Below are 27,045 nucleotides of genomic sequence, written 5' to 3'. Positions count from 1 at the left end.
TTGCTGCAGCGTCGCTGTTTGGTCGCTGGAGAGCTGTCACACAGACCGCTCTCCAGCAACCAACTATGCCGAGGTCCCTGGGTAACCAAAGTAAACATCGAGTTGCTAAGCGCAGGGCCGCGCTTAGTAACCCGATGTTTACCCTGGTTACCAGTGTAAAATGTAAAAAAACAAACACTACATACTCACCTTCGCGTCCCCTGCTGTCCGCTTCCTGCACTGACTGAGTGCCGGCCCTAACAGCAGAGCGGTGACGTTACCGCTGTGCTGTGCTTTCAATTACGGCCGGTGCTCACAGTCAGTGCAGGAAGCGGACAGCGAGGGACGTGTGACAGACATCAGAAGGTGAGTATGTACTGTTTGTTTTTTTACATTTTACACTGGTAACCAGGGTAAACATCGGGTTACTAAGCGCGGCCCTGCGCTTAGTAACCCGATATTTACCCTGGTTACCATTGTAAAACATCGCTGGTATCGTTGCTTTTGCTGTCAAACACAACGATACACAGCGATCTGACGACCAAATAAAGTTCTGAACTTTAATCAACGACCAGCGATATCACAGCAGGATCCTGATCGCTGCTGCATGTCAAATACAACGATATCGCTATCCAGGACGCTGCAACGTCACGGATTGCTAGCGATATCGTTTAGTGTGATGGTACCTTAAGTTTCACCTTTCAGATAAGATCCCTGTGGTGGGAGGGTCAGCACAGCTGAGTTTAGCTGTGTCACATTACAAACCCTGCTATGAGCTCTGTTCACTCCTAGCACTTTCAGATCTGATATATTGCTCTGCTGACTTTCCCTCTCCCCTCATTGTCTCTCCGGGGTTTAGTTACATTTGTGACTGTTGTGCTCAACAACCCGATTGTTTGCGATGTGAGCCAGGGCTGTTTCACTCTGTGTTTGTAGGTTCTGAGGGTGAGGGGAGCTACTTGGTCAAGGGTGTTTCTAAGAGTGTCATTGAAGTGATGTACAGCCAGATCAGGACAGGAAAAAGAAGAGATTGGGGACAATGATGAGTGTAAGGAGTCGGAAAGTGCGTGAGGATTAATAGCATGTAGATTTTTGAATGTGTGGTAGGTAGGAGTGTGCTGGGGTGAGCGAGGATTTGTGAGCATGAAGGAGAGAATGTTGTGGTCATAGAGGGGAAGCAGTGAGTTATCTAGGTAGGAGATTGAACAGAGCTGGACAAAGACCAGGTCAAGGGTGTTACCATCTTTGTGTGTCTCAGAGGTTGAGAGATGCGAGAGGCCGAGCAAAGTGATTAGTGATAGAAGCTGGGATGCAGATGTGGAAGTGGGGCTGTTAATGGGGATGTTGAAGTCTCCCAGGATAAGGGTTAGGAGTTCTGAGGACATGAAGTGCGGCAGCCAGTCAGAGAAATGGTCCAGGAAGTGGGTGGGCGAGCCTGGGGGCCGGTATATGACCGCTACTCTGAGGGAGAGGGGACGAAAGAGCCTGATGGTGTGGACCTCAAATGAAGGGATGAGAGTGATGGAACTAGGGGGATGACCTGGAAAGTGCATTGTGGGGAAATGAGTAGGCCGACTCCACCACCATGTCTGTTTGTGGGTCTCGGGGAATGTGAGAATTGTAAGCAACCATGGGAAATGGTAGCAGGACAGTGTTAGAATCCTGAATCCAGGTTTCCATGAGGGCCAACAGATTCAGAGAGTTTTTCAGAAAGTAATTGTGTATGAAAGGAAGCTTGTTACATACAGACCGTGGATTCCAAAGGGCACAATTGAAAGGAGATGAAGGAGTGCAATTAATATTATTAAGATTATTAAGGTTTCTATGTGAGGTGGGGTAGGAGTTGAGGTTGGTGGATGGTGGACCAGGGTTGGGGGAGATGTCCCCTGAAATCAGTAGGAGTAAGAAGATAAAGAGTAAGTAGTTTTTGGAATTGTATGAAGTTTTTTGTGCAGTTTGTTTGGGCAAGATGGGCTGAGGTATTTCAGGAAGGTGAGAAGCGCATGGGAGCTGTACATTGGAGAGGGAAGGAGTGAGGAACTGATGTATATGAGTTGTGATGGAGGGGGGATTAGGCAGTGAATGTGGATTGCAAGGGAGCATAGGAGGATAGGAAAAAGTATATATATATATATATATATATATATATATATATATATATATATAGACACACTGCACTGAGGAAATCCTCGTCTTTGGATGCTGTATCCAGCTGCAAGATGGATCTTGACATGGACTGCTTCTATGATAATCTGGATTTACAATTGAAATTGGCTGTTGCCTTTGCTTTTGCTTGTCAAGAAGACAAAGACTGAGAAGACGTCGTCGTCGCTACTGGCAACCCCCCATTTCTGAACTCCGAGAGAGCCGTGGAGCCTACCACTCGTTGTATACCAAGCTGAGTGCAATCCCTCAGAAGTGTTTTCAGTACACAAGGATGTCTGAACAGAGTTGCGATGACTTGCTGCAACGTGTCTGAGGATCCATTACCATGCATGACGCACAACTCCATAGAGCATCTCCTGCTGAGGAACGTCTGTTGGTGACCATGAGGTACCTATTTATGAAAAACAAACACATGTTCATAGTATTATTGTTAGAAAACAGATGTATTATTTTTTTTATTTCCATTTTCAGATTCCTGACTACCGGAGAAACCTTATCATCTCTCCATTTCCAGTTCCGGATTGGAGTGTCCACCCTTTCTGGGATTGTTGGAGACACCTGCAGGGCTTTATGTGATGTTCTGCATCAAGAATTCCTCCCCCAGCCACAACTGAACTCTGGCTTGAAAATGCTGAAAAATTCCAGGAAATTTGTAATTTTCCTATCAGTGTGGGGGCTGTGGACGGCAAACACATTGGGATTATGAAACCTGCTTGAAATGGAACCGAGTATTTTAATTACAAAATATACTTTTCTATTGTTCTCATGGCGATTGCAGATGCTAAATGTCGATTTGTCACCGTGGATGTGTGCCAACCTCATAAAACCATACTCAAGTTAAGACTTGAATCACACCAAATGGATTTTCAACTACCGACTGACAAGGGCACGAAGAGCTGTGGAGTGTGCCTTTGGCTTGCTGTTATCTAAATGGCGCATTTTGGGAACAGCCATAAATCTAAAAAATGAGACAATTTATGTTGTGAAAGCGTGTGTTGTTAGGCACAATTACATCCTAGCAAAAGAGCGACCCAACTTAGAACCTGAGGAACCTGTCACATTGCATGATTACCAAGATCACCCTCTGAGGACTACATTGGAAGTTGCCCAGATGAGGGATAAGTTTGCTGCATACTTTATTTTTGATAATGGACATGTGGCATGGCAAGACGGAATGGTTTAAGCCGCTAAGTATGTACCTGTAATGTTAAAATGTACCTGCAATGTTTTAATGTACCTGTAATGTTTGCTGAATTAAATAATAAAATGCCTGTAGTTAAACACCCGTTACAAGTTCCCTCAACAATACAATACACACATGTGAGTTTGCGGTGGTGCTTAAAGAGACAAAGAAAACACAGATATTGTGCAAAGAAAATAAACATTTATTTAACAAAAAATAATTGGGTTTAGGAGGGTGAGATGGGGCGGACCTTGGGGGTGTGGAGCTGTGAGAATTGGGTGGTAGTTGATGAGGAAGGGGTTACAGGGGAAGGGGCAACATATTGAAGGATTGGATCATGGATGGAATCATGGGAATGGATAGACAAACTGGAATTGATAGACACAAAGGAAGGTAGTGACACATTTGACAACAGAGACACATTGGATGGTGAGGGTCGAGGTTGTGGGTCCAATTTTGGCAGGGTTTTTTGCCTCCGGGTCTTTATCCTGGTGGGAGTGTGTTTCATTTTGGACCTTTGTTTTCTTGGCTGAGTGGGAGTGGTGGCCTCTGTAGCAGTCTTCTGGTGTGGTGCTGGACTGGGCAGTGTGGTGGATGCTGCTGGCTGCAGGGTTGCTGAACTTGGGAGCATGGTGGATGCTGCTGGCTGTGGTGGTGAAGGATAGTTCGGTGCTGTGGGAGTTGTAAAGTATTTGTTCGGCTGCTGGTAATATCCTCCGGCCTGTGGATTGAAGCTTTGGGACTGCTGCTGCTGCAATGCGTGGCTGTAAGCAGCCTGGCAGGCCTGCATGACGTTGAACTGGAATTGAGGCATAAGGTTTTCTGACACTTCCATCTCTATTGAAGAAAAAATGTTGCGCCGGTCTCTCAAGGTCGGCTTCCAGGCGGTCAAGGTGTTTGTTGACATCCAGTAGATGTGTGTTCACATTGGTGAACCCACTCTTCAGTCTATCACCAGGCACCTTAATCCCATCCTCAAAGACCAAGCTTAAGTGCATAAACTCTGGCATGAGTGGCCTCTCCCAGGCCTTCTGCCACTGACGAGAAGACCCAACACAAGCAGCAGTGAGGGCTGGGAGAGGGGAAAACCTGATAGACCGGCGGCTGCCCGTTCCTCAGCCTGTGAGGCCTGACAGGTTGCTACATCACTGGTGGATGTTTGGGACTGCGTCTGTTCATTGGCCGGTCGATGAGGGGGCTGCTTCAACAGAGGATGATCCAGGTTGTGTTGTGCTGCGCCAGGTTCTGTGATGAAAATAAAATAAAAACCTTAGTAAACAACAAATAAAAGGTTAAATAATAGGAAGATAACACAAAACATACTCACGTTTGCGTAGCAGGCACAGCAGGGCTTAGAAAAGCAAGGTTACGGTGGCATTTGTATTTTCTTATTATCCTTTGAGCAGCAATACTTTTAACCTGGTTCTCCTATCCTTGTTGAAGCGATCCTTTATCGAGCACCAACACACTCTTATTCTCTTCACTGTGAAGGGGGAAAAAAGGAAAAAATTAATTGTAAAACAATACACCTGGAGCGCCCCCATGGGGCCATAGAGTACTCTGTACCGTGTCCTGCGGTTCACAGGGGGATGTCATGGTGACTGACCCAGTCCGTAGCCCTGGGACATCCATGTAAAAGGGAATGGTCTTTAAAGGGATAAAGTTTGTGTTTGTGACACCACCTGTGGTATTCGGTCAGGGTGACCGACGCTGCTTTAAGGGGTCCGCTGGGGTGATGTTATAGCAGCTAGATGGTATACCTTCCCACAGGTGAAGTATGTCCCCAGGGCTTCCCGGAGTGTGGATGGTGTGAGGCGCAGAGAAGAACGAGGACACAAGGTTGCAGTCTCTTTACCTTTACTGAAGACTTCATCATCCACAGTCCAGGGCACCAGATCACAGGGCAGGCAGAGTCCGGCCGGTTTGGAGGCAAGTCAAGAGTCCCCTTGTCCAGGTGGAGATCAGTAGCCTTCCCTTGCACTGCAGTGTTGTAGTTCCTTACTGCCTTCACATAAGGTCCTCACAGATGTAATGTCTTTCTCTCTGTCCTCCGTATAGGATAGGACAAACCTGTATAACTGGTGGCTTGAGGCAGTTTATAGGGACTCTAACATGCCCCGTCCTCTAAGGGATGCCACTGTGCCTCCTGGGTGTAGTGCGGACAGGTAACTTGCAATTAGCTGTCCTGCCGGTCTCTGGAGCAAAGCATAAAGGTCCTTACTCCCTCGGTGTCCCGGCTACCAGGCTTCTGCGCCTCAGAAGGAGGCAGCCTGTGTAGGGCTGGTCCCCTTCTGGTGTCCTTTCCTTTGCTATGACTTCCTTCACGCTCGCTGCAATACAATTCTGCCTTCTGTGTATCTCTGGGAGCAGCAGCTCTGAGGGCATGCACAGCTCCGTGTCCTTTCTCCTTCGTTCTCTGACAGGATCCCACCCCTGTCAGGTTCAACTAACTGAACGGAGCTCAGCCAGCAACCAACTAACTTTCCCTACAGGCGACCAGTTTTACCTATGTGGGGAGTGACCTAATAAATAGGAGCAGGAGCTCCCCCTGGTGGTCTGGAGTGTGAAATGTGTTGCATGTTTGTGATACCTGGATGCAGTTATCCTTCTTAGCCTCCAAACGTAATATCACTCTCCCGAGAGGAAAGCAATACCACTGCGACAACCAGGACCCTGGGGCGCCGCACACCTACAATTACAGTTTCACTGGCGCGTCACACCACATTGCAATACTTACCAAAATAATTTCTGGTACATGGCGCAGCACGGTCCCAATCATGTAACAGCGATCTAGCCACTTCTTCCCAGTGTTGAATCACAACAATGTTGACATCATCTGTGCTGCTGTGACTGGCTCTCCTGACATCCTCTGTGCTCCTGTGACTGGCTCTCCTGACATCCTCTGTGCTGCTGTGACTGGCTCTCCTGACATCCTCTGTGCTCCTGTGACTGGCTCTCCTGACATCCTCTGTGCTGCTGTGTCTGGCTCTCCTGACATCCTCTGTGCTGCTGTGACTGGCTCTCCTGACATCCTCCGTGCTGCTGTGACTGGTTCTCCTGGCATCCTCTGTGCTGCTGTCGCTGGCTCTCCTGACATCCTCTGTGCTGCTGTCGCTGGTTCTCCTGACAACCTCTGTGCTGCTGTGACTGGCTCTCCTGACATCCCCTGTGCTGCTGTGACTGGCTCTCCTGACATCCTCTGTGCTGCTGTGACTGGCTCTCCTGACATCCTCTGGGCTGCTGTGACTGGCTCTCCTGACATCCTCTGTGCTGCTGTGACTGGCTCTCCTGACATCCTCTGTGCTGCTGTGGCTGGCTGTCCTGACATCCTCTGTGCTGCTGTGACTGGCTCTCCTGACATCCTCTGTGCTGCTGTGACTGGCTCTCCTAACATCCTCTGTGCTGCTGTAGCTTGCTCTCCTGACATCCTCTGTGCTGCTGTGGCTGGCTCTCCTGAAATGCTCTGTGCTGCTGTCGCTGGTTCTCCTGACATCCTCTGTGCTGCTGTGGCTGGTTCTCCTGACTTCCTCTGTGCTGCTGTGACTGGCTCTCCTGACATCCTCTGTGCTGCTGTGACTGGCTCTCCTAACATCCTCTGTGCTGCTGTAGCTTGCTCTCCTGACATCCTCTGTGCTGCTGTGGCTGGCTCTCCTAACATCCTCTGTGCTGCTGTAGCTTGCTCTCCTGACATCCTCTGTGCTGCTGTGGCTGGATCTCCTGACATCCTCTGTGCTGCTGTGACTGGCTCTCCTGATATCCTCTGTGCTCCTGTGACTGGCTCTCCTGACATCCTCTGTGCTGCTGTGACTGGCTCTCCTGACATCCTCTGTGATGCTGTGACTGGCTCTCCTGACATCCTCTGTGCTGCTGTGGTTGGTTCTCCTGACATCCTCTGTGCTGCTGTGGCTGGCACTCCTGACATCCTCTGTGCTGCTGTGACTGGCTCTCCTGACATCCTCTGTGCTGCTGTCGCTGGTTCTCCTGACATCCTCTGTGCTGCTGTGGCTGGTTCTCCTGACTTCCTCTGTGCTGCTGTGACTGGCTCTCCTGACATCCTCTGTGCTGCTGTGAATGGCTCTCCTAACATCCTCTGTGCTGCTGTAGCTTGCTCTCCTGACATCCTCTGTGCTGCTGTGGCTGGCTCTCCTAACATCCTCTGTGCTGCTGTAGCTTGCTCTCCTGACATCCTCTGTGCTGCTGTCGCTGGTTCTCCTGACATCCTCTGTGCTGCTGTGACTGGCTCTCCTGACATCCTCTGTGCTGCTGTGACTGGCTCTCCTGACATCCTCTGTGCTCCTGTGACTGGCTCTCCTGACATCCTCTGTGCTGCTGTGACTGGCTCTCCTGACATCCTCTGTGCTGCTGTGACTGGTTCTCCTGACATCCTCTGTGCTGCTGTGGCTGGCACTCCTGACATCCTCTGTGCTGCTGTGACTGGCTCTCCTGACATCCTCTGTGCTGCTGTGACTGGCTCTCCTGACATCCTCTGTGCTGCTGTGGCTGGCTCTCCTGACATCCTCTTTGCTGCTGTAGCTGGCTCTCCTGACATCCTCTGTGCTGCTGTCGCTGGTTCTCCTGACATCCTCTGTGCTGCTGTGGCTGGCTCTCCTGACATCCTCTGTGCTGCTGTGACTGGCTCTCCTGACATCCTCTGTGCTGCTGTGGCTGGCTCTCCTGACATCCTCTGTGTTGCTGTGGCTGGCTCTCCTGACATCCTCTGTGCTGCTGTGGCTGGCTCTCCTGACATCCTCTGTGTTGCTGTAGCTGGTTCTCCTGACATCCTCTGTGCTGCTGTGGCTGGCTCTCCTGACATCCTCTGTGCTGCTGTGGCTGGCTCTCCTGACATCCTCTGTGTTGCTGTAGCTGGTTCTCCTGACATCCTCTGTGCTGCTGTAGCTGGCTCTCCTAACATCCTCTGTGCTGCTGTCGCTGGCTCTCCTGACATCCTCTGTGCTGCTGTGACTGGCTCTCCTGACATCCTCTGTGCTGCTGTAGCTGGCTCTCCTAACATCCTCTGTGCTGCTGTCGCTGGCTCTCCTGACATCCTCTGTGCTGCTGTGGCTGGTTCTCCTGACATCCTCTGTGCTGCTGTGACTGGCTCTCCTGACATCCTCTGTGCTGCTGTGGCTGGATCTCCTGACATCCTCTGTGCTGCTGTGGCTGGCTCTCCTGACATCCTCTGTGCTGCTGTGGCTGGATCTCCTGACATCCTCTGTGCTGCTGTGGCTGGATCTCCTGACATCCTCTGTGCTGCTGTGACTGGCTCTCCTGACATCCTCTGTGCCGCTGTGGCTGGTTCTCCTTACATCCTCTGTGCCGCTGTGACTGGCTCTCCTGACATCCTCTGTGCCGCTGTGACTGGCTCTCCTGACATCCTCTGTGCTGCTGTGACTGGCTCTCCTGACCTCCTCTGTGCTGCTGTGGCTGGCTCTGCTGACATCCTCTGTGCTGCTGTGGCTGGCTCTCCTGACATCCTCTGTGCTGCTGTGGCTGGCTCTCCTGACATCCTCTGTGCTGCTGTGACTGGCTCTCCTGACATCCTCTGTGCCGCTGTGGCTGGTTCTCCTTACATCCTCTGTGCCGCTGTGACTGGCTCTCCTGACATCCTCTGTGCCGCTGTGACTGGTTCTCCTTACATCCTCTGTGCCGCTGTGACTGGCTCTCCTGACATCCTCTGTGCCGCTGTGACTGGCTCTCCTGACCTCCTCTGTGCTGCTGTGGCTGGCTCTCCTGACCTCCTCTGTGCTGCTGTGGCTGGCTCTCCTGACATCCTCTGTGCTGCTGTGTCCGGCTCTCCTGACATCCTCTGTGCTGCTGTGGCTGGCTCTCCTGACATCCTCTGTGCTGCTGTGGCTGGCTCTCCTGACATCCTCTGTGCTGCTGTGACTGGATCTCCTGACATCCTCTGTGCTCCTGTGGCTGGCTCTCCTGACATCCTCTGTGCTGCTGTGACTGGCTCTCCTGACATCCTCTGTGCTGCTGTGACTGGCTCTCCTGACATCCTCTGTGCTCCTGTGGCTGGCTCTCCTGACATCCTCTGTGCTGCTGTGACTGGCTCTCCTGACATCCTCTGTGCTGCTGTGGCTGGCTCTCCTGACATCCTCTGTGCTGCTGTGGCTGGCTCTCCTGACATCCTCTGTGCTGCTGTGGCTGGCTCTCCTGACATCCTCTGTGCTCCTGTGGCTGGCTCTCCTGACATCCTCTGTGCTGCTGTGACTGGCTCTCCTGACATCCTCTGTGCTGCTGTGACTGAATCTCCTGACATCCTCTGTGCTCCTGTGGCTGGCTCTCCTGACATCCTCTGTGCTGCTGTGTCCGGCTCTCCTGACATCCTCTGTGCTGCTGTGGCTGGCTCTCCTGACATCCTCTGTGCTGCTGTGACTGGCTCTCCTGACATCCTCTGTGCTGCTGTGACTGGCTCTCCTGACATCCTCTGTGCTGCTGTGACTGGCTCTCCTGACATCCTCTGTGCTCCTGTGGCTGGCTCTCCTGACATCCTCTGTGCTGCTGTGTCCGGCTCTCCTGACATCCTCTGTGCTGCTGTGTCCGGCTCTCCTGACATCCTCTGTGCTGCTGTGGCTGGCTCTCCTGACATCCTCTGTGCTGCTGTGACTGGCTCTCCTGACATCCTCTGTGCTGCTGTGACTGGCTCTCCTGACATCCTCTGTGCTGCTGTGACTGGCTCTCCTGACATCCTCTGTGCTGCTGTGGCTGGCTCTCCTGACATCCTCTGTGCTGCTGTGGCTGGCTCTCCTGACATCCTCTGTGCTCCTGTGGCTGGCTCTCCTGACATCCTCTGTGCTGCTGTGACTAGCTCTCCTGACATCCTCTGTGCTCCTGTGGCTGGTTCTCCTGACATACTCTGTGCTGCTGTGGCTGGCTCTCCTGACATCCTCTGTGCTCCTGTGGCTGGTTCTCCTGACATCCTCTGTGCTGCTGTGACTGGCTCTCCTGACATCCTCTGTGCTCCTGTGACTGGTTCTCCTGACATCCTCTGTGTTGCTGTGTCCGGCTCTCCTGACATCCTCTGTGCTGCTGTGGCTGGCTCTCCTGACATCCTCTGTGCTGCTGTGACTGGCTCTCCTGACATCCTCTGTGCTGCTGTGACTGGCTCTCCTGACATCCTCTGTGCTGCTGTGGCTGGCTCTCCTGACATCCTCTGTGCTGCTATGGCTGGCTCTCCTGACATCCTCTGTGCTGCTGTGGCTGCTTCTCCTGACATCCTCTGTGCTGCTATGACTGGTTCTCCTGACATCCTCTGTGCTGCTATGACTGGTTCTCCTGACATCCTCTGTGCTGCTTTGACTGGTTCTCCTGACATCCTCTGTGCTGCTCTGAAGGGCTCTCCTGACATCCTCTGTGCTGCTGCGTCCGGCTCTCCTGACATCCTCTGTGCTGCTGTGACTGGCTCTCCTGACATCCTCTGTGCTGCTGTGGCTGGCTCTCCTGACATCCTCTGTGCTGCTGTGACTGGCTCTCCTGACATCCTCTGTGCTGCTGTGGCTGGCTCTCCTGACATCCTCTGTGCTGCTGTGACTGGCTCTCCTGACATCCTCTGTGCTGCTGTGACTGGCTCTCCTGACATCCTCTGTGCTGCTGTGGCTGGCTCTCCTGACATCCTCTGTGCTGCTGTGGCTGGCTCTCCTGACATCCTCTGTGCTGCTGTGTCCAGCTCTCCTGACATCCTCTGTGCTGCTGTGACTGGCTCTCCTGACATCCTCTGTGCTGCTGTGGCTGGCTCTCCTGACATCCTCTGTGCTGCTGTGGCTGGCTCTCCTGACATCCTCTGTGCTGCTGTGACTGGTTCTCCTGACCTCCTCTGTGCTGCTGTCGCTGGCTCTCCTGACATCCTCTGTGCTGCTGTGGCTGGCTCTCCTGACATCCTCTGTGCTGCTGTGTCCAGCTCTCCTGACATCCTCTGTGCTGCTGTGACTGGCTCTCCTGACATCCTCTGTGCTGCTGTGTCCGGCTCTCCTGACCTCCTCTGTGCTGCTGTGACTGGCTCTCCTGACATCCTCTGTGCTGCTGTGACTGGTTCTCCTGACATCCTCTGTGCTGCTGTGACTGGCTCTCCTGACATCCTCTGTGCTGCTGTGACTGGCTCTCCTGACATCCTCTGTGCTGCTGTGACTGGCTCTCCTGACATCCTCTGTGCTGCTGTGGCTGGCTCTCCTGACATCCTCTGTGCTGCTGTGACTGGCTCTCCTGACATCCTCTGTGCTGCTGTGGCTGGATCTCCTGACATCCTCTGTGCTGCTGTGACTGGCTCTCCTGACATCCTCTGTGCTGCTGTGACTGGCTCTCCTGACATCCTCTGTGCTGCTGTGGCTGGCTCTCCTGACATCCTCTGAGCTGCTGTGGCTGGTTCTCCTGACATCCTCTGTGCTGCTGTGGCTGGCTCTCCTGACATCCTCTGTGCTGCTGTGACTGGCTCTCCTGACATCCTCTGTGCTGCTGTGGCTGGCTCTCCTGACATCCTCTGTGTTGCTGTGGCTGGCTCTCCTGACATCCTCTGTGCTGCTGTGGCTGGCTCTCCTGACATCCTCTGTGTTGCTGTGACTGGCTCTCCTGACATCCTCTGTGCTGCTGTGACTGGCTCTCCTGACAACCTCTGTGCTGCTGTGACTGGCTCTCCTGACATCCTCTGTGCTGCTGTGACTGGCTCTCCTGACATCCTCTGTGCTGCTGTGACTGGCTCTCCTGACATCCTCTGTGCTGCTGTGGCTGGCTCTCCTGACATCCTCTGTGCTGCTGTGACTGGCTCTCCTGACATCCTCTGTGCTGCTGTGACTGGCTCTCCTGACATCCTCTGTGCTGCTGTGGCTGGCTCTCCTGACATCCTCTGTGCTGCTGTGACTGGCTCTCCTGACATCCTCTGTGCTGCTGTGACAGGCTCTCCTGACATCCTCCGTGCTGATGTGGCTGGCTCTCCTGACATCCTCTGTGCTGCTGTGGCTGGCTCTCCTGACATCCTCTGTGCCGCTGTGGATGGCTCTCCTGACATCCTCCGTGCTGCTGTGGCTGGCTCTCCTGACATCCTCTGTGCTGCTGTGACTGGCTCTCCTGACATCCTCCGTGCCGCTGTGACTGGCTCTCCTGACATCCTCTGTGCTGCTGTGACTGGCTCTCCTGACATCCTCCGTGCCGCTGTGGCTGGCTCTCCTGACATCCTCTGTGCTGCTGTGACTGGCTCTCCTGACATCCTCTGTGCCGCTGTGGCTGGCTCTCCTGAGATCCTCTGTGCTGCTGTGGCTGGTTCTCCTGACATCCTCTGTGCTGCTGTGACTGGTTCTCCTGACATCCTCTGTGATGCTGTGACTGGTTCTCCTGACATCCTCTGTGCTGCTGTGACTGGCTCTCCTGACATCCTCTGTGCTGCTGTGACTGGCTCTCCTGACATCCTCTGTGCTGCTGTGACTGGTTCTCCTGACATCCTCTGTGCTGCTGTGGCTGGCTCTCCTGACATCCTCTGTGCTGCTGTGACTGGTTCTCCTGACATCCTCTGTGCTGCTGTGGCTGGCTCTCCTGACATCCTCTGTGCTGCTGTGGCTGGTTCTCCTGACATCCTCTGTGCTGCTGTGGCTGGTTCTCCTGACATCCTCTGTGCTGCTGTGACTGGTTCTCCTGACATCCTCTGTGCTGCTGTGGCTGGTTCTCCTGACATCCTCTGTGCTGCTGTGACTGGTTCTCCTGACATCCTCTGTGCTGCTGTGACTGGCTCTCCTGACATCCTCTGTGCTGCTGTGACTGGTTCTCCTGACATCCTCTGTGCTGCTGTGACTGGCTCTCCTGACATCCTCTGTGCTGCTGTGACTGGCTCTCCTGACATCCTCTGTGCTGCTGTGGCTGGCTCTCCTGACATCATCTGTGCTGCTGTGACTGGTTCTCCTGACATCCTCTGTGCTGCTGTGGCTGGCTCTCCTGACATCCTCTGTGCTGCTGTGGCTGGTTCTCCTGACATCCTCTGTGCTGCTGTGGCTGGTTCTCCTGACATCCTCTGTGCTGCTGTGACTGGTTCTCCTGACATCCTCTGTGCTGCTGTGGCTGGTTCTCCTGACATCCTCTGTGCTGCTGTGGCTGGATCTCCTGACATCCTCTGTGCTGCTGTGACTGGTTCTCCTGACATCCTCTGTGCTGCTGTGACTGGCTCTCCTGACATCCTCTGTGCTGCTGTGACTGGCTCTCCTGACATCCTCTGTGCTGCTGTGACTGGTTCTCCTGACATCCTCTGTGCTGCTGTGACTGGCTCTCCTGACATCCTCTGTGCTGCTGTGACTGGTTCTCTTGACATCCTCTGTGCTGCTGTGGCTGGCTCTCCTGAGCTTATGACAGGGACCCGAGCACTCCATCACTGTGTAATACCCGGCATTGCTCAGTACTTGATTAATCACCCAAATCGAGTATTGAGCAGTGCCAAGCTCTCTCTCCCATCACTAGTCATTGTTTGTTAACAATCCTGCAAAATGTATAAGACATTATGATATATAAATAATTACCAAAATATTAATAAGGATTCCAATAGTATCATTCGAAATTCAACCAGGACATGTCTGCCACCTGGTGGCTACATATGGTATTACATTCATATTGTAAATCTCAGACTAGCAACAAATGTAGCGGAGCAGACACTGTGGATACACTATGCAGGATTATGCAGGCGTTTGGGTGTCTCTCTTAATTTTCTATCTATGCTACTTGCTTTCCCAGAGATTTAATATTTTTATTTTTTGGTTGATTGAGCTTTATTAAGGCTTTTTTGTTTGTTTGTCTATTTTAAAGGAAACCTGTCACCCCCCCTGGCGTTTTGAACTAAAAGAGCCACCTTGTGCAGCACTAATGCTGCATTCTGTGAAGGTGGCTCTTTTATTTGGGGTCCCTTCCAAAGCTGCAATATTCTTTTTTTTAATTAGCCCGCCATAACTTTAGTCTTTTCCCCCAGACACAAACGCCTCCCAGCCATCACTCAGCCCCTCCATGTGTCAGGCGCCACCTCCTCTGCCTTCGTTATCGTCCCCAGCGCCTGCGCAGTTTGCGCTGCCCTTCGACTCCCATCACATGATGGGAACTTACAGCGCCGGGGACGTTAGTGAAGGAAGTTTAGAGATATTTTTATTTTTCAGTTTCGACTTTCATTATTTCATAATAATCATTTATGTATTCTCACACACACTGACACCAGGGATTTTTTTAGATTTTAATAATTCTTTGACAAAAAATAGGGAAATTTTAACCTTTATAATTTTTTTCAATATCTTTTATTTTTACATTTTCTAGTAGTTTTTCTCTGTGACTTGAACCTGCAATCGCTTGTACAATACCACGTGCCCTTTGCATGGTGATCTCCTGAGAGCGCCCCCTGGGTGCAGTGGTCTGTTGGCGCAATGACGTCACAAATGTCATCTATAGGTCTGCAGTAGATGACTGCGGTGACAGACTCTACTCTGCTACATCCGACCAGAGGTGATATTTAAAGGCAGTAAAAGGGCAAAAACATTTTTTTGTTTTGCAGAATGCGTTTTTTTATTTGATAAGCCTCATATAATCTATATCCGGGGGAGGTTTTGGGAAGCGATGACTCATTTATTTCTGCTCCCTCTCGGCTCCTCAGACAGAATACGGCTGTCACACGCCAGCGACATTCACTCAGCTGGACGATGGCTGGGACCTGGGGACTGGATCACTGTGAGGGGAACACTCCATCCATCAAATCTACTGTATGAAGCCGGAGCACAGAGAGAGGGAGTGAGAGAGAAAGAGAGAGAGGGATGGAGAGAGAGGGAGTGAGAGGGAGCAAGAGAGAGAGGGAGTGAGAGAGAAAGAGACAGAGGGAGCGGGAGAAAGAGGGAGTGAGAGAGAGAAAGAGAGAGGGAGAGAGTGAGAGGGAGAGAGGGATCAAGAGAGAGAGGGAGTGAGAGAGAAAGAGAGAGAGGGAGAGAGGGATCGAGAGAAAGGGAGTGAAAGAGAGGGAGAGAGGGATCGAGAGAGAGGGAGTGAGAGGGAGTGAGAGAGAGGGAGCAAGAGAGAGAGAAAGAGAGAGGGAGAAAGAGAGGGAGAGAGGGAGACAGAGAGAGAAAGAGAGAGGGGGAGAGAGTGAAAGGGAGAGAGAGAGAGGGAGAGAGTGGGAGAGAGAGAGGGAGACAGAGAGAGAAAGAGAGAGGGGGAGAGAGTGAGAAAGAGGAGAGAGAAAGAGAGAGAGGAAGAGAGGAGAAAAAGAGCGGGAGTCTTGAGAGAGAAAGGAAACAAGAGGGAGTGAAAGAGAGAGAGGGAAAAAGATAGCGAGGTAGAGGGAGAGAGAGAGCAAGAGACAGAGGGAGTGAGAGAGAAAGAGAGGGAAGGAGAGAGCGAGAGAGAGAAAGTGAGAGGGAGAGAGGAAGAGCAAGAAAGAGGGATAGAGGGAGCAAGAGAGGGTGAGAGAGAGTGAGAAAGAGGGAGAATAAGAGCAAGAGAGAGAGGGAGCGAGAGAGAGAGAGAGACAGGGAGCTAGAGAAAGCAAAAGAGGGAGAGTGAGAGAAGAGAGCAGGAGAGAGAGTGAGAGAGCAAGAGAGGAAGAGCAAGAGTGGGAGAGAGGAAGTGAGAGGGAGCAAGAGAGGGAGAGTGAGAGAGAGCGAGAGAGGAAGAGAAGAACAAGAGTGGGAGAGAAAGAGCGAGAAAAAGGGAGAGAGGGAGAGAGAAATGGATAAAGAGAGCGAGAGAGGGAGTGAGCAAGAGATGGAGAGTGAGCAAGAGAGTGAATGTGAGAGTTTCATCTCATAAGACAGATTTTTTTCTCACTTGTTTGATCCGTCTCTGGGTCCATCAGAGGTTTCCTCTATTTAAGGTTTTAAGTGGGTGATGGCGTCATGGCGAATAGCAGCAGGTGAGCGTCCGACCTCAGCGACGAACTCGGCACAGCGGTGGAATCGTTCTGTTCAGCCATTTATCACATCGCATAGATAACACGGGCTATGGAAGGAAGCTAATGGCTGTTGTATTTAACTAAGGCTGGTTTCACACTTGCGTTTTTATCTGCATGCGTTTTTTAAACAAAACGCATGTGTGAAAAACGCATGTAAACGCGGTAAAACGCATGTGCAAAAAAACGCATGCGTTTTCAATGTTAAATATAGGAAAAAAAACGCATGCGTTTTTTGTGCAAAAAACGCTGCAGACAAAAACGCAAGTGTGAAACCAGCCTAAGGGGTCGCAACCCCACAAGCCCCGAGGTACGTCCACCCCTGACTTTGACCATTACCTGGCAGGGCACTGTGGCTGTTTCCAGATCCCTAATAAACCTCCATGCCCTGAGCTCCGACCTCTGAACACCATTTATTACACCATGATCCGCACAGACACTGAACCAGCAGGGGATGCGGAAGGTGAAAAGAGGCCAGAACTGTGATTTAACTTTTTTTTTTGTTGAAAAAAAAACCTTAATCATCTAAAACAGAGAAATAAGGACAGAACAATCCCGAGTGTCGGAGATCTACCGTGGTCACCCACCTGGCTGCCGCATGAAACAGAGAGAGAGCGAGAGAAAAGGAGAGAAAGAGTGAGAGGGAGAAAAAGTAAGAGAGCTGGAGAGAGAGGAGAGAGAACGAGAGTGAGAGAGGGAAAAAGAAATTGAGATAGAGCTAGAGAGAGAGAGGAGGGGAGAGAGCAAGAGAGTGAGAGTTTGAGAGAGAAAAAAGAAAAAAAGAGAGAGCGAGGAAGAGAAAGAAAAAAGCGAAAAAGGAGAGAAGAGAGGAGGAGATAGAGCAAGAAGAGATCGAGAGAGAATGAGAGTGAGAAAAAGAGAGAAAATGAGAGAGAGAGTGGGAGATCAAGAAAGAAAGAGAGAGCAAGAGAGAAACTGAAGTAGAGTGAGAGAGAGTGAGAAAGGGAGAGTGAGAGAGAGCGCAAGACAGAGAGAAAGTGAGAGAGCTAGAGAGAGCGAAATAGAAAGATAGAGAGGGAGCTAGAGAGAGAGTGAAAGTGAGAGACCTAGGGAGAGATAAAGAGAGAGAAATAGATAAAAAGAGAGAGAGAAAGTGAGAGAGCTAGAGAGATGAGAGAGTGTGCGAGTGAGAGAGCATGAGAGATTGATACAGTGAGAGAAAGCGAGAGAACAAGAGACAGTAAGAGAGAAATTGATAGAGAGTGACAGAGAGCGAGAGAATGAGAGTGAGAGCTAAAGATAAAGAGAAAGAGCGCAAGAAGAATTGGAGAAAACAACAGTGAGAGAGACAGAGCCATTACAGACGAGTGTTACATTTATTCCTTTATTTTCTGGGTTACGGGTTAACCTCATATTCACCAGTCCGGTTTGGGGTATAAGGGACTATCCAGGGCTGAGATATTGATGTTCCGTAGTACGCCCGGCGAGTCTCACTAGACCACCGCAAACAATGGGTTAAATGTCTGGGTCCGGAGGCTCCTTCTTTCCCGGCCATTAGACAGCCAAGCACTGGCCCATTGGCGGCACGGATCGTCCATGGAGGATATATTTTCCAGCACCATTAAAAACCAGAACACTGTGAAGTAAGGGGTTAATGACTGACATCGTCTCTTCCTCCACCTGAGGGTTCACAGATTTCATTCCTCATTTGTTCCTTTAAGTCAATAAGAGGAAATCATTTAAAGGGAACAACAGGAGTGAATACTGGCCCATTAGCTCCAGAGATAGGTGGGTGATCAGTGGTGGGGGGCTTCAGCAAGCTCTACACTATGTAAGCCCCCTTGTGGACACAATACATTGTTTGTATCCAGCTTTTCAAAAAGAAGATAGAAGTATAAAAAATAATAAATACTTTAAAGCCTGTAGTACGTTCACCAATATCTCCATGACAGTGTACTTAGAGTCCCCTAAATAAAGTGTCAGCACGGAAGCCATATAGTCTCATCACAGACCCCTATAGACAGTGTCATAATTGACCCCAATATACAGTGTCATCAATAATCCCTATATACAGAATCACAAATCCATATATACAGTGTTGTAACAGACCTCCATATACACTATCAGCCACAGACCACTATGTATATAGTGTTATCACAGATCCCTATGAACAGTGTCATACAGAACCCTATTGTCACGGTTCCACCCCTCAGTGTGTCTGGGATGCAGTTACTGACAGTTCAGCCATCCAATCTGGTGCAGGGGCATGCTGAACTGTCAGTATGTTGATTGACAGCTTAACTATCCAATCAGAGACTGGGAGGCGTCGGCTGTCTCCAGGTGTTCATTGTCCCAGGTGATTGCCATGCTACTTAATTGAGCTGTTTCTCCCAGACCTCTGCTAATCGTACATTCAGTTAGTAAGGTTTGTTTCCTCTGTGCCTCAAGTTCTCTACGCTTGATCTTTTGTTGCCTGACCTTGGAGCTCGTTTTGACCATCCGTCTGTTTAACCCCTTCTGCTCTGATCAGCTATCCTCCTGGTATTCTGACCTCGGAACCTTTCCTGACTATGCTTTTGTCTCTTCTGTTTATGGCGTACCCTCCTGGCTTCTGACCTTTGGACTTCTGGACTATCCTGACTCATGGCTTGGCCGTGAAAAGTGACTAGCGTCACACCTATATACAGTGTCATTAGAGCCCAATACAAAGTGTTATCACAGATTACTTTAGACAGTGTCATAACATACCCCGATAGACAGTATCATGATAGACCCCCCACAGACAGTGGCATACAGCCCCCCTATATACAGTATAACAGACCCTTATATGCAGTGACATAATTGACCCCCATATACAGTGTTTTCATAAAGCCTCATATGCAGTGACAGACAGTCATCAATATTATTCACACAGACCCTTTAGAAAGTGTCATCACAGACCCCAGTATTAGATACCAGATATCTCCAATGTATAGATAATAAAGGTGTTACATAGACATGGTTTATTATGGACCTAAAAACAGTGGTGTCAGGTGCAGCCGGCGGCAGCCAGGTGGGTGACCACGGTAGATCTCCGACACTCGGGATTGTTCTGTCCTTATTTCTCTGTTTTAGATGATTAAGGGGTTTTTTTCAGCAAAAAAAAAGGTTAAATTACAGTTCTGGCCTCTTTTCACCTTCCGCATCCCCTGCTGGTTCAGTGTCTGTGCGGATCATGGTGTTATGGATGGTGTTCAGAGGTCGGAGCTCAGGGCATGGGGGTTTGTTAGGGATCTGGAAACAGCCACAGCGCCCTGCCAGGTAATGGTCAGAGTCAGGGGTGGACGTACCTCGGGGCTTGTGGGGTGGCGACCCCTTAGTTAAATACAACAGCCATTAGCTTCCTTCCACAGCCTGTGTTATCTATGCGATGTGATAAATGGCTTAACAGAACGTTTCCACCGCTGTGCCGCGTTCGTCGCTGAGGTCGGACGCTCACCTGCCGCTATTCGCCATGACGCCATCACCCACTTAAAACCTTAAATAGAGGAAACCTCTGATGGACCCGGAGACGGATCAAACAAGTGAGAAAAAAATCTGTCTTATGAGATGAAACCGCGGCGGGGGAAGGAGACGCTTCAGAGGAGAATCACAGGACCCCGGTCTCCATGGAGCCAGATGGGTATTTATTTCTAGGAAACGACAGAACAATGTGCGAACCTCATGTCACCAAGGACAAGTGTTCATCTTCATAAAACCTGAGACACAATCCATCTACAAAAGAGCGGACATGAAAGTAGCGAGAGATCTAAAAGGCGACTCGTGATAAAAACTGCAACAAGTATTCAGAAAAGGAAAAATGTAAGACGGAAGGCAAAGTCTATGGGGTCAGCACTACACTGCTTGTTATACCTGCAGCTGCCACTAGGGGGCGCCCTCCGCACGGATATACACTGCAATTACTTAGCCCCTTGGAGCCCCCTCCAAGGGCCTAAGTGATTGCATTGTAAATCCATTTTATTAGTTTCTGTACTCATATTCTTGGCACAAAAAGTTTCTAATTATTTTGGAATACTTTTTCCCATTTCTTGATACTTTGAAAACTTTTTAATAAGTTTGTGGGAATTAGCAGGAGAGGGGGTGGAGTGACAAAATGACCATATGTACTTTAGCAAAACTGAAAACTCTACTCTTGATCCTAAAGGGGCAGAGTAATGTAAAATTGGTTGCTCAAGGGCGGGGAGGGGAGTCGCCAGGATAAGCAGGGGAGGGGTTTGTTACAAGGTCTAAAAGTCCATAGAAATTTTGTCTTCTAAATGTCAGACTGGCACGAATAATAGAGCAAATCTACAAGTCTAGATATCACAGAGATGGATTTAAATTATTACGAGGAGGGGGCTTTTAATGAGTTTGGTGCCTCTTAAGCCAGATAATGTCAAATTAAAGGGCACCTATCATTTACAATTTGTTTTAATATACTATAAGCCCCTAGGACGTACAATACATCTCCAGTGTCCTGTGCTTTAGGGACAGTTTGTTCCTGGAGACGTTTCTTTCCTATCAAAGTAAGGTTCCACCTATGTAGCATCACTTTATTCATCAAATTATGCCCTCCTTATAACAAATAAGCCTGTAATTTGTCAGGTATTTCACCCTATTTAAAGGGATTCACTGCCTCTTATAAAAACTGTTGTCATGTAGTATAATACATAACATAGAGTCTTTGTTATAGACAAAAGGGAAGAATTTTCCATTAATTCAGATTCAGCATAATTTTTTTGCAATTCACTCTTGATACTTGCAGTACCACTTTCCACCACTGATGTCACTGATAGGATTCAATGCAATAGCGCCCCCAGTTAGTAGTAGCATTATTTAAAAAAAGGTGGCACTGATTTGCATAGTTGTTTTTGTAAGAAATTATTCTTCTCTGACATTGATGATGATAATTCTGTTAACATATGTCTGTATCCCACAGCTCTAATACATTCAGTTTAATGACCCCCAAAACCTGTGAAAACTGTAAAGGTTAGGAGTTTGGCTTTGTTAATCATTTGTGTATTTTTCAGGTAGAAGAAGCCCTTGAAATGGTAAAAAATGCTACAAATGAGCAAGACCTCGCCCACCGCTTCAAAGAGTTTGGCAAAGAGATGGTTAAACTGAATTACGTGGCAGCGAGAAGGCAGCAGGTACTGTGATGTGGGATGAAGAATCTGAACACCTTCCAGGGATTTTTTTTTTTTTTACTTAAATGCATTTATTTGGGGCCAAAAATAAATGTTTTTCCATTGTGTTTCATTAAAAATCGTTTTAACCATTTGGCACCCTACTGCCTGAAGAATGAGTTGACTAAGTATCCGTCAGCGAGCTCATTCTGACCGGTAGCTTGTAACTCCTTTATCTGTCTTAAAGGGGTTGTCCAGGTTTGAGAGCAAAGTCTGCCGTCACTGTGTGTTACACGTAATGTCCGGACTTTCACCATGTTGTGGCCATGACTTGTGTATAGGCCGTCAGGTGCCGACTAGTCGCGTTCAGCTTCACTCATTTCACTTCTATGGAGAAACAATGGATGAGACTGGTCAGCACAGGAATGTGCATATGTAAATGTGGTCATGTGACCTCTCGTTTGCATCGGCAATACCGGAAAAATCAGGACAGTGTGTGCACCCGACGTGATGATTGAGAAGTCTGCAGTCACATGGAGCGCTCCGAAATCTGCACAACCCCGGTACTGTCTGTCTCTGTCTCCTGGAATAATGGACTATTAACATCGCCTACAATGTATTCCGCTCCACAGGGACCCCCAATGTGTCACCCACCTTGTAAATCATTATCTGTAGTGCAGCATCACTCCCATCATCTGCCATAAGCCATAGGGCTTACTGTGCCCCCTACATAGCGGGGGACCAGGGCAAATTACTATCCCTCCCCATGAGAGGCGAGCAGGTACATTGGAGCCCCTGAGATCACAACACTGATCTGATTGCTCAGGCTGCTCCTGCTTAGGGATGAGCGAGTATAATGGTGAGAATTCTGTACTCGGCAAGTAATGAAGTACTCACGGTACTCGGAAAATAGCGACTACTTCACTACTCGCCTCGCACTGTTTGGATCTCCCCCACCCAGCATAGTATAGGTGTATATATACAGTACAGAGCAAACGTTTGGACACACCTTCTCATTTAAAGATTTTTCTGTATTTTCATGACTATGAACATTGTACATTCACACTGAAGGGATCAAAACTATGAATTAACACATGTGGAATTATATACTTAACAAAAAAGTGTGAAACAACTGAAATTATGTCTTATATTCTAGGTTCTTCAAAGAAGCCACTTTTTGCTTTGATGACTGCTTTGCACACTCTTGGCATTCTCTTGATGAGCTTCAAGAGGTAGTCACCGGGAATGGTCTTCCAACAATCTTGAAGGAGTTCCCAGAGATGCTCAGCACTTGTTGGCTCTTTTGACTTCACTCTTCGGTCCAGCTCACCCCAAACCATCTCGATTGGGTTCAGCTGACTGTGGAGGCCAGGTCATCTGGCGTAGCACCCCATCACTCTCCTTCTTGGTCAAATATCCCTTACACAGCCTGGAGGTGTGTTTGGGGTCATTGTCCTGTTGAAAAATAAATGATGGTCCAACTAAACACAAACCGGATGGAATAGCATGTCGCTGCAAGATGCTGTGGTAGCCATGCTGGTTCAGTATGCCTTCAATTTTGAATAAATCCCCGACAGTGTAACCAGAAAAGCTCCCCCACACCATCACACCTCCTCCTCCATGCTTCACGGTGGGAACCAGGCATGTAGAGTCCATCCGTTCACCTTTTCTGCATCGCACAAAGACACGGTGGTTGGAACCAAAGATCTCAAATTTGGACTCATCAGACCAAAGCACAGATTTCCACTGGTCTAATGTCCATTCCTTGTGTTCTTTAGCCCAAACAAGTCTCTTCTGCTTGTTGCCTGCCCTTAGCAGTGGTTTCCTAGCAGCTATGTTACCATGAAGGCCTGCTGCACAAAGTCTCCTCTTAACAGTTGTTGTAGAGATGTGTCTGCTGCTAGAACGCTGTGTGGCATTGACCTGGTCTCTAATCTGAGCTGCTGTTAACCTGCGATTTCTGAGGCTGGTGACTTGGATAAACTTATCCTCAGATGCAGAGGTGACTCTTGGTCTTCCTTTCCTGGGGCGGTCCTCATGTGAGCCAGTCTCTTTGTAGTGCTTGATGGTTTTTGCCACTGCACTTGGGGACACTTTCAAAGTTTTCCCAATTTTTCGGACTGACTGACCTTCATTTCTTAAAGTAATGATGGCCACTCGTTTTTCTTTACTTAGCTGCTTTTTTCTTGCCATAATACAAATTCTATCAGTCTATTCAGTAGGACTATCAGCTGTGTATCCACCAGACTTCTGCACAACACAACTGATGGTCCCAACCCCATTTATAAGGCAAGAAATCCCACATATTAAACCTGACAGGGCACACCTGTGAAGTGAAAACCATTCCCGGTGACTACCTCTTGAAGCTCATCAAGAGAATGCCAAGAGTGTGCAAAGCAGTCATCAAAGCAAAAGGTGGATACTTTGAAGAACCTAGAATATAAGACATAATTTCAGTTGTTTCACACTTTTTTGTTAAGTATATAATTCCACATGTGTTAATACATAGTTTTGATGCCTTCAGTGTGAATGTACAATTTTCATAGTCATGAAAATACAGAAAAATCTTTAAATGAGAAGGTGTGTCCAAACTTTTGGTCTGTACTGTATATGTATATATTTCTAAAAAAAAATAAAGGGATCACTTATACAACAGAATATAACTCCAAGTAAATCAAACTTCTGTGAAATCAAACTGTCCACTTAGGAAGCAACACTGACTGACAATCAATTTCACATGCTGTTGTGCAAATGGAATAGACAACAGATGTAATTTATTGGCAATTATCAAGACACCCACAATAAAGGAGTGGTTCTGCAGGTGGGGACCACAGACCACATCTCAGTACCAATGCTTTCTGGCTGATGATTTGGTCACTTTTGAATGTTGGTTGTACGTTCACACTCGTGGTAGCATGAGACAAACTCTACAACCCACACAAGTGGCTCAGGTAGTGCAGCTCATCCAGGATGACACATCAATGCGAGCTGTGGCAAGAAGGTTTGCTGTGTGTGTCAGCGTAGTGTCCAGAGGCTGGAGGCGCTACCAGGAGATAGGCCAGTACACCAGGAGACATGGAGGAGGCCGTAGGAAGGCAACAACCCAGTAGCAGGACCGCTACTTCAGCCTTTGTGCAAGGATGAACAGGAGCACTGCCAGAACCCTGCAAAATGACCTCCAGCAGGCCACAAATGTGCATGTGTCTGCACAAACGGTTAGAATCCGACTCCATGAAGATGGACTGAGGGCCCAACGTCCACAGATCGGGGTTGGGCTGACAGCCCAACACCGTGCAGGACGCTGGCATTTGCCACAGAACACCAGGATTGGCAAATTCACCATTGGTGCCCTGTGCTCTTCGCAGATGAAAGCAGGTTCACACTGAGCACATGTGACAGACGTGACAGAGTCTGGAGACACCGTGCAGAGCGATCTGCTGCCTGCAACATCCTTCAGCATGACCAGTTTGGCAGTGGGTCAGTAATGGTGTTGGGTGGCATTTCTTTGGAGGGCCGCACAGCACTCCATGTGCTCACCAGAGGTAGCCTGACTGCCATTAGGCAACGAGATGAGATCCTCAGACCCCTTGTGAGACCATATGCTGGTGCGGTTGGCCCTGGGTTCCTCCTAATGCAGGACAATGCCAGACCTCATGGGGCTGGAGTGTGTCAGCAGTTCCTGCAAGATGAAGGCATTGAAGCTATGGACTGGCCCGCTCGTTCCCCAGACCTGAATCCGATTGAGCACATCTGGGACATCATGTCTCGCTTCATCCACCAAGGTCACCTTGCTCCACAGACTGTTCAGGAGTTGGCGGATGCTTTAGTCCAGGTCTGGGAGGAGATCCCTCAGGAGACCATTCACCACTAGGGTTGAGCGACTTTTATTTTTATAGGATCGGGTCGGGTTTCACGAAACCCGACTTTCTCAAAAGTCGGGTCGAGTGAAATCGGCCGATCCTATAAAAAAGTCGGGGTCGGGGTCGGCCGAAACACGAAACCCAATGCAGTGCAATGGGATACTATGGTTCCCAGGGTCTGAAGGAGAGGAAACTCTCCTTCAGGCCCTGGGATCCATATTAATGTGTAAAATAAAGAATCAAAATAAAAAATATTGATATACTCACCCTCGGACGCGCCCTGGTACTAACCGGCAGGCTTCGTTCCTAAGAATGAGCGCGTGAATGACCTGCGGTGATGTCGCGGCTTGTGATTGGTCGCGAGCGGTCACATGGACAAGCCGCGACGTCATCTAAGGTCATTCACGCGCTCATTCTTAGGAAGGAAGCCTGCCGGTTAGTACCAGGGCATGTCCGAGGGTGAGTATATCAATATTTTTTATTTTGATTCTTTATTTAACACTTAAATATGGATTCCGATACCGATTCCCGATATCGCAAACATATCGGAACTCGGTATCGGAATTCCGATACCAGATTCAGAAGATCGCCGACCTCATGAAACCCGACTTTGCCAAAAGTCAGCGACTTCTGAAAATGGCCGACCCGTTTCGCTCAACCCTATTCACCACCTCATCAGGAGCATGCCCAGGCGTTGTAGGGAGGTCATACAGTCATGTGGAGACCACACACACTACTGAGCATCATTTCCTTGTTTTGAGGCATTTCCAATGAAGTTGGATCAGCCTGTAATTTGATTTCCCACTTTGATTTTGAGCATCATTCCAAATCCATGTAGCTCCTTGTAGTAACAATATAGCAGTCTGTGTAGCTCCTAGAAGTAACAATGTAGCAGTCTGTGCAGCTCCTAGTTTTAACAATGTAGCATTCCGTGTAGCTCCTTGTAGTAACAATGTAGTAGTCCGTGTAGCTTCTTGTAGTAACAATGTAGCAGTCTATATAACTCCTAGAAGTAACAGTGTAGAAGTCTGAGTAGCTCCTTGTATTAACAATGTAGCAATCCAAGTAGCTCCTAGTAGCAATGTAGCATTCCATGTGACACCTAGTAGTAACAAAGTAGCTGTCAGTGTAGCTCCTAATAGTAACAATGTAGCAGTCCGTATAAGTCCTAGAAGTAGCAGTGTAGAAGTCTGAGTAGCTCCTAGTAGTAACAGTCTGCGTAGTTCATAGTAAAAAAAAAGTGACAGTCTGTGTAGCTCCTTGTAGTAACAATGTAGCAGTCTGTGTAGCTACTAGTTGTAACAATGTAGCAGTCCGTGTAGCTCCTGGTAGTAACAGAGTAGCAGTCAGTGTTGCTCCTGGTAGTAACAATGTAGCAGTCTGTGTAGCTCCTGGTAGTAACAATGTAGCAGTCCATGTACCTCCTGGTAGTAACAATGTAGCAGTCCGTGTAGCTCCCGGTAGTAACAATGTAGCAGTCCGTGTAGCTCCTGGTAGTAACAATGTAGCAGTCCATGTAGCTCCTGGTAGTAACAATGTAGCAGTCCGTGTAGCTCCTGGTAGAAACAATGTAGCAGTCCGTGTAGCTCCTGGTAGTAACAATGTAGCAGTCCGTGTAGCTCCTGGTTGTAACAATGTAGCAGTCCGTGTAGCTCCTGGTAGTAACAATGTAGCAGTCCGTGTAGCTCCTGGTAGTAACAATGTAGCAGTCCGTGCAGTTCCTGGTAGTAACAATGTAGCAGTCCGTGTATCTCCGGGTAGTAACAATGTAGCTGTCCGTGTAGCTCCTGGTAGTAACAATGTAGCAGTCCGTGTAGCTCCTGGTAGTAACAATGTAGCAGTCCGTGTAGCTCCTGGTAG

The 27,045-nt window shown here is 49.2% G+C and overlaps 1 protein-coding gene across 1 annotated transcript in view; it reads left to right on the top strand.

The window, feature by feature from the left end:
* Nucleotides 1-27,045, top strand: part of LOC143793021 (catenin alpha-2-like) — a 1,735,283-nt gene that overhangs the window by 553,554 nt on the left and 1,154,684 nt on the right. The window contains exon 5 of the mRNA XM_077279584.1: nt 21,230-21,349. Coding sequence (XP_077135699.1) covers nt 21,230-21,349 — 120 coding nt within the window. The remainder of the gene's footprint in view (nt 1-21,229; nt 21,350-27,045) is intronic.

This window comes from Ranitomeya variabilis, chromosome 1 (assembly GCF_051348905.1).
Source record: "Ranitomeya variabilis isolate aRanVar5 chromosome 1, aRanVar5.hap1, whole genome shotgun sequence".
NCBI classification, from domain to species: Eukaryota; Metazoa; Chordata; class Amphibia; order Anura; family Dendrobatidae; genus Ranitomeya; species Ranitomeya variabilis.
This window is presented reverse-complemented; position numbering and strand designations above follow the sequence as displayed.